The sequence below is a fragment of the Nestor notabilis genome, unplaced genomic scaffold (assembly GCF_000696875.1).
Source record: "Nestor notabilis isolate BGI_N333 unplaced genomic scaffold, ASM69687v1 scaffold12895, whole genome shotgun sequence".
Classification (NCBI taxonomy): domain Eukaryota; kingdom Metazoa; phylum Chordata; class Aves; order Psittaciformes; family Psittacidae; genus Nestor; species Nestor notabilis.
This window is the reverse complement of record NW_009929833.1, coordinates 6,066-12,882: the sequence shown is the minus strand read 5'-3', so window position 1 is coordinate 12,882 and position 6,817 is coordinate 6,066. Positions and strand designations below refer to the sequence as shown.

The following is a 6,817-nucleotide window of genomic DNA, read 5'->3' as shown; positions in this document are numbered from 1 at the left end:
GGGAAAGAGACCAAAGCTGTGTCTGTTTGGAGAGTTCAATGAAGGGAAACCATAAGCCTGCGCTTGCCCCCAGTTTATAATCCCATTTAGGCTGTACCCTCCACTCCCACCTCCTGTGCCATTATATAATGGGGAGTGCAGTAATACTTCCAGCAATGCTGTTTGAATGGCAGCAGTCCAATTCTGGACTGTATTTTATCTTTTTTTTTAATGGTGGGGTGGGGAGAGTAGGTTGGCAGAGGGCAGAAAGCATCAGTTTGGTTTGTCTGCAATCCCTGTTTTGCTTTGGGAGCTTTAGAGGACAGACACATTCTTCCATCTCTGCTAATCCTCCTCTGATACAGAGGATTTTCCTGCCATTAAATGATAGCTTGTGAGAAAAAAATGCCAACTTTTCAGAGACTGACTCGTATGGCTAATGGAAGCCTCATGAGCAGGAGGGAGAATACAGCCACTGCCTGGCTAGGTAAGCAATGCATCCAGATGATTTCTGCTGGGAATTTTAGTTTCAACTGTTCAATGATAAGCTGGTTATGCCCTCGGCACCAGCGCCTATTTCCTGAGTGCATGGCCAGTCTCTTACTGTTGGTGATCTTTTCCCACATTAGATGATAGGAACCTGCCTTTGGCACTGCTGGTGGGAAGGATGCGGATGAGGACCTGAAAAGGAGTAGCACAGAGCTGCAGGATTCTCCTGAGAAGGTCAGTGATGGAAGACATACTCACCAGGAAGGTGCTGGGGACTTCTTCACTTTGAAAGTGTGTGGGAGAGGAGCTTTTTCCATCATCTTCTTTTCTAAACAGAGATCTCATTGTGGGAAAATGATGCAGAGAAATGACAGAGGATGAAACCTGTATCTGCTCTTCTTGTGTGTTTCTAGATCCTTCAAGTTTGCCTCCCAGACCTGAAATGCCACTAGTGAATAATCAAGGTAATGTTTGCCATCATTTTAAATGGTGAGTATACTCTTATTCGGCATTACCCAGTAGTGGATTAGACAGGTCGTTTGGAAAGATGTAGGGTAAATGCTTAGTTATTGTAATCATTGTCTCTTTACCCTTCTAAAAACTCTGCAAACATTTTTTTGGTCACTCACTCTTCTCTTCAAATACTGAGTTACATAGTATTTAAAAGAGCAAAAGAGATCATCCCTGGGTGGAATTTTTTTTGTGCCTTAATCTCACTAATATTTTTCCCTTACTGCTGTATTTCACCCTTTTTCTTAAACACACATCTCATTTGAGACCCGTTGTGTCAGCGAGTTGGAGACGTCTTCCAGCTGCTGCCCTGTCTGCTACCACAGTGTTAAAGCAAAGAACATACTTTTCGGGGAATGGGTAAAGGACAGATGGGAGTGTTTCAAGCTATGTTGGTCAGATGAGATCTGGCCAACAAAGGAGATGCGAACTCCTGTGCTCGGAGCAGCAGCTTTCCTGAGGGTTTGGTGGGGTTCAGGTGGAGGATTTTTTCCAGCTTCCTTTGCAAGAGAAAGAGGGAGAATTGGCACAAAGGCTGTGGTGCTGAGGGGCTCCTACTGCCAAGGGGATGTTTTATCATTGGATGATCCTCAAATGCTCACTTTCTGTGTAGTGTTCAATGCAGAGAGATATGCTTGTAAATAGAGATCTTACAAGTGTGCTGTGAAATGCCACTAGCAGAAGACCCAGATTCGGCCCTAAAAAAATCTTGTGTATAAGGAAAACAGGCTGGATATGGTTCCAGTACAGACATTTCCTTTATCAAGAGATTAAAGGACAATCAGGGAGGGGATTTCGTTATCAGCATGCTCATTCTTACACTGCACATAGTGTACGCAGCTGCTGAGGGAGGTCTGCTCTGAAGGTCAGAGATGTGACTGAGCTTCCAGTAGCTGTAGCTAAACATTGAACTTGTTCAGGACAGGCTCATGTATAGGACTGCCTATGCACGTATGCCCCTCTGGATGTCACCCTGAGCCCATGCAAGGCTCTCATTCCAGCAGCAACACTTGCATCCATCATTTTCCAGACAGCCACCTGTGGTTAGGCATTTGGGAACAGGCAAATCCTTAATCTGTCTGGCCCTCAGTTTATGTAACTGCTTAACAAAACCAACACATGCCCCTGTTTGCAAGCAACAGTGTGGACTGATGCATAGGGTAGCAAAGGAGGCAGCCCCTGGGCAGCCAGCACAAAGAAAGGGCAATCTGAGGCCAGTGTGTTGTCCCCTCTCTAGTCCTCAGGCTCCTCACGTCTTGTCTACCCAGGGCCCTGACTGAAGGAGACTTGACTTTAGCAGTGCCTGTTAGATAAGAGCTCAGGAGAAGGGAGAAGAGCATAAAAACAAACAAAATGACAGCCTGTCTAAAATCCTTTCCACATCTCAGAGTCCCTCACTATCATTTATCCTCAAAGTGATGCTGTTTTGCTGGTACTTGGGTCACAATAGCATGGCCACGCTTGATGGGACCTGAATTTCAATAGAGGCTATGGCTAAAGTCCTTCTGGGATGCTCTTCCACATATCTAAATCCCTCTTCTACATGCAATGGCCAGGTTGGTTTGACCAGAACCAGGCTAGCCAGCTCCTGGGTTCATATCCTATTAGTGGGGACCTGCCTAGTGTCTGGTTTTGCAAGACTGCTTAAAGAAGTAACAGGTAGCATAAACTCAAATACAGTTTCATGCATGTTGCCTTTAGAAAGGATGGAGAAAGGGCAGAGTAATTGCAGTTCGAACTGTAGATTGGTCCATACATTAAAGCCTTAGGGGCTGCAAAAATAAAAGCTTGACGCTTACTGAAGCTGATGCTTCCCAGCATATCACCTCACATCTGTTTTAGTAAAAATGCCTACTGGGAATACAGCTGTAATGGGCAATTACTGTGCTGCAAACTGGCAATGAGAAGCAGCCCAGCTGCTGGGAGCTTCCTTCTCCAGTCAGCAGGAGCATGGGAGAATACCTGTCCCTTGGCCCTTGGGCCAGATAATGCACACAGCGGCAGCAATGTGATCTCAGCAGTGCTACAATAAAGTGGCTGTTGGTACAACTGTTGGTATCTCCTGTCTTGTTGAAGAAAGTATAAAAGGATTATACTTTTGTGGGCACTGATAAACTTCAGCAGAAAAACCCAGGCAGTAGCAATACCACTATTTCCTGCTAGTGACTACCTGGAGAATCCGCTGGCGTGGCTGTTCATTTTGTTGAGCAGTAGGTGGGATATGCCTGTGAGAGCAAAATAAGCTCTGCTTTCAGTTCTTCCTTTCTAATGAGTTTATTTTGCAAATGCCTGGCTGACAGGGTGTTTTTCCCCACAAAAATGCCTGTCCATGGGGGATGATGTCTCCCATTCCTCTCATCCTTCTCTGATTTCTCCCCAGTAGTTTTCTCCTTCTCTTCCTCATTGTACATCCACTTGCATGGGACTAACTTGAAAAGAAACCACAGTAGCCACACACGTCCCATGTCAGGCTAATAAAAGGACAAAGCAGCTGCTCCCATCAAGCATAAGGCATTATGGTGACTGTCCTGAGAACTGGCAAAACAGTAAAAACTGTGCTGGAGGTCCAAAGTATCTCATCATGAAGAAAGCAGTTGAACAATATTTGTAAACTTGTTTTTCCTCATGCTGCCATTTCTACCAGTACACAGTGGGAATGTATTTTTAAACACTGTACTGCATCCTTAAGAGCTGGTAGTTCCCCTTGCAGTGCTGCACCACCTCATGTCTCTGGTGGAGGAATGTTAGGTTGAATGAACAAAGAAAAGAAAGAAGCAAAAGGCATGAATTTGACATGCCCCAAGCAACTAACTGATTCCCCCAGCCCACTGCCAGACTAGCATACACTGCCCTCCCCTGTTCCCCACCCAGAAATACTGCAACCCATACACAGCTTCTGACCCTCAAAGCATCTCTGCCTGCTCCCTGGCCAAACCATGTCCCCATCAGCTTGCAGAGAGACCAGTCACAGAGACACTGAGAAATACTGAAGTCTATGTGAGTCCACCTCTTGGGGAGAGAAATTAATGAGGGATGATGTTCTAGATGATGTGTTTACACACACCCACACCCACACACCCACCCCCACACACACCTTCTTAGAATGTTTAAAAACCCCAGCAGAAGCTTTTCAGGAATCTTTCACAAGAACTCCTTGATCAGCACCGAGGGTGGCACTTAGCCTGGCTAGAAGGGAGGCAAAGACAGCCTAATTTCTTTTTCCTGTTGTGACTAATATATTTACATCCTGATTCTCTCCTCCCATCCCTCCATGGGGATGGCATGTTCCTCTCTGACAGTGATCCTTTGCGTCCCCCACGTCCATGCAGTGTGGGCCTGTGCGCGGTCCTGCCCTGCCAACTGCGTGTGCACTCAAGAGCGGAGCTGCTCCGTCCTCTGCGATCGTGTTGGTCTGGGGCAGATTCCTAGCCAGTTCCCTTGTGAAGCCTCCTCTATCAACCTGGACAAAAACAGCATCAAGTTCCTCTCCGAGAGGGCCTTTGGGACCTTGCCTTCCCTCAAGTCCCTGTCCCTCAATCACAACAATATCTCCTTCATAACCCCAGGGGCTTTCAAGGGGCTGCCCAGCTTGACTGAGCTGAAGATGGCCCACAATGAGTACATCCGCTATCTCCACACGCGGACTTTCACTGCCCTCAAACGGCTGGTGAAGCTGGACCTGGCAGACTGCAACCTTTTCAGCATCCCAGACAGGATCTTTATTGAGCTGCCTGCTCTACAGGAGCTCTTCTGCTTCCAGAACAACTTCCGGAGGATCCCAGGTGCCATCAGGGGCATGGAGAACCTGACCCACGTTTACCTAGAGAGAAACAGGATTGAAGCGGTAGCCTATAACTCCCTGCAGGGCCTGACCAAGTTGAAATACCTGAATCTGCAGGACAACAAGATAAATGTAGTTCATGAGCGAGCTTTTCAGGGCTGCCAGAAGATGGAATACCTGTACCTGAATGACAATTTGATCAGCGAGCTTCCAGAAAATTCCTTTGATGGCCTGAGGTGCCTGAAGATGCTCAACCTGGGGGGGAATTTTCTTAGGAACATTTCCAACACCTGGTTCAGGGACCTGGGGGAGCTGGAGGTCCTCTACCTGGACCGCAACCGGATCAACTACATTGAGGATGGGGCTTTTGAAAACCTCACCAGCCTGGTTGCGTTGCACTTGAACAGCAACAACCTGACAACCCTGCCCTTTTCTGTCTTCCAGCCAGTGTACTTCCTTGGGCGGCTGTACCTCTTCCGCAACCCCTGGGAGTGTGACTGCCGCATCGAGTGGCTGAAGGAGTGGATGGAGAATTACAGGCTTGTCAGGGATATTCCCTGTGCCTCCCCCTCCTCAGTAGCTGGGATTGACCTGATGGACGTGCTCTACGAGAGATCTCCAGAAGGTTACTGTCTTGACCCGGTGGAGCTAAACATCACATCCGAAAGCCCGACCCCAAGTGAAGAGCCTTGGTCTACCACAGAGAGCAAGTTCAACAGCCTTATCTCCAAACTCTTGCTCCAGATGGGCCTTTCTGAAGAGGTGGCAAATACCACTGAAGTCTACAGTAACACCACGCAGCTGGATGGACTGACTGATGGGGTTTCTTCTGGGGTGGGGGAAGACAATATGGAGGCTGTCTCCTTCTCTTTTTACCTTCCAGCACTTTTTACAGTGATTGCTTGGCAGTACAAATAGTCCAAGGGCTACATGAAGCAAGGGTCCTGCTTAAGTGTCCCTGTACCTACTTAAATCATTAGGGAAAAGTTTGTATCATGAGCCTTCAACACGTAACTGGCTCCAAACCCTCCCAGGCTGGTTGGTTGGATCTGGCTCCTGATTCTTCTGGGATCTGGTGGGATCTGGTTCAAGGCTGGGTCCCACTCTGGGTAAGAAACCTGTCCTGTGGGTTCTAAGAGCTGCTTGGACACTCACACTGCAGTGTGGAAGATGAGCAACAACAGAAGAATAGCTGTAAGGTTGAGTTTCACTTAGAGACATGCAATGTCTCCTGCTCGGAGCAGGGGGAAGATAGGTCTGTATGGATGGCAGTGCGGTACTGTGTATTCTGTTGGGCCAACTCCAGTTGACTGAACTGTCCACTTTATAAGAGCAAGACAAGGCATCAGAAACATCCCCCCTCTTCATATCCTGACAGACACCCACACCCACAGTGGGTGCTTCTAGACGCTGGCAAATTGATTTCCACCAGCATGTGTGGGGGGAGCAGGGCTGTCCTGAGCAGCATCCAGGGATGCAACACTAGCCCTCGTGAACAAGAGAACAGCATCTGGCGATGGCGCCTGTCCCAGGCGGGGCTGGGACGGGCACATTCTTCTCTGAGGAAAAGCTATTTAAACTGAACAGCTTAATTATTAACGTTGTTTCAATGTGTTTTTATTTCTCAGTTAATACATTGTTTCAAGGAACATATTGTTTTTATATGTAGATTATTTCATGGCATGAAGGCAGGGGCAGAACATTATGATGACAAATGCATCCATGCCCTGCTAAATATGTTGTATTTCCACCACTAACGTGTACCGTATAGCATGTCATACTATGTTGTACAACCAACTATGCCATCATTTTCTTTCGTAGAATCATAGAATGGTTTGGGTTGGAAGGGACCTTAAAGATCACCTAGTTCCCCAATCCCCCTGCTATGGGCAGGGACACCTCACACTAGACCAGGTTGCTCAAAGCCTCATCCATATGGCATCTAACATGTTTTATCTTTGAAATCTTTGATGAAAGCTGCTAATATGATCAGAAATAATTATCTTGCTTTATATGCCAGAGCACATTAATAAAATTGATATTTTGATCACAAAAATA

The 6,817-nt window shown here is 47.0% G+C and overlaps 1 protein-coding gene across 1 annotated transcript; it reads left to right on the top strand.

The window, feature by feature from the left end:
* The first annotated feature begins 935 nt into the window (after positions 1 to 935).
* NYX (nyctalopin) lies at positions 936 to 5,677 on the top strand. Its single transcript, XM_010015170.1, has 2 exons — positions 936 to 957; positions 4,278 to 5,677. Exons 1-2 carry the CDS (start codon positions 936 to 938, stop codon positions 5,675 to 5,677), a joined length of 1,422 nt encoding a protein of 473 aa, XP_010013472.1.
* Positions 5,678 to 6,817: the final 1,140 nt, after the last annotated feature.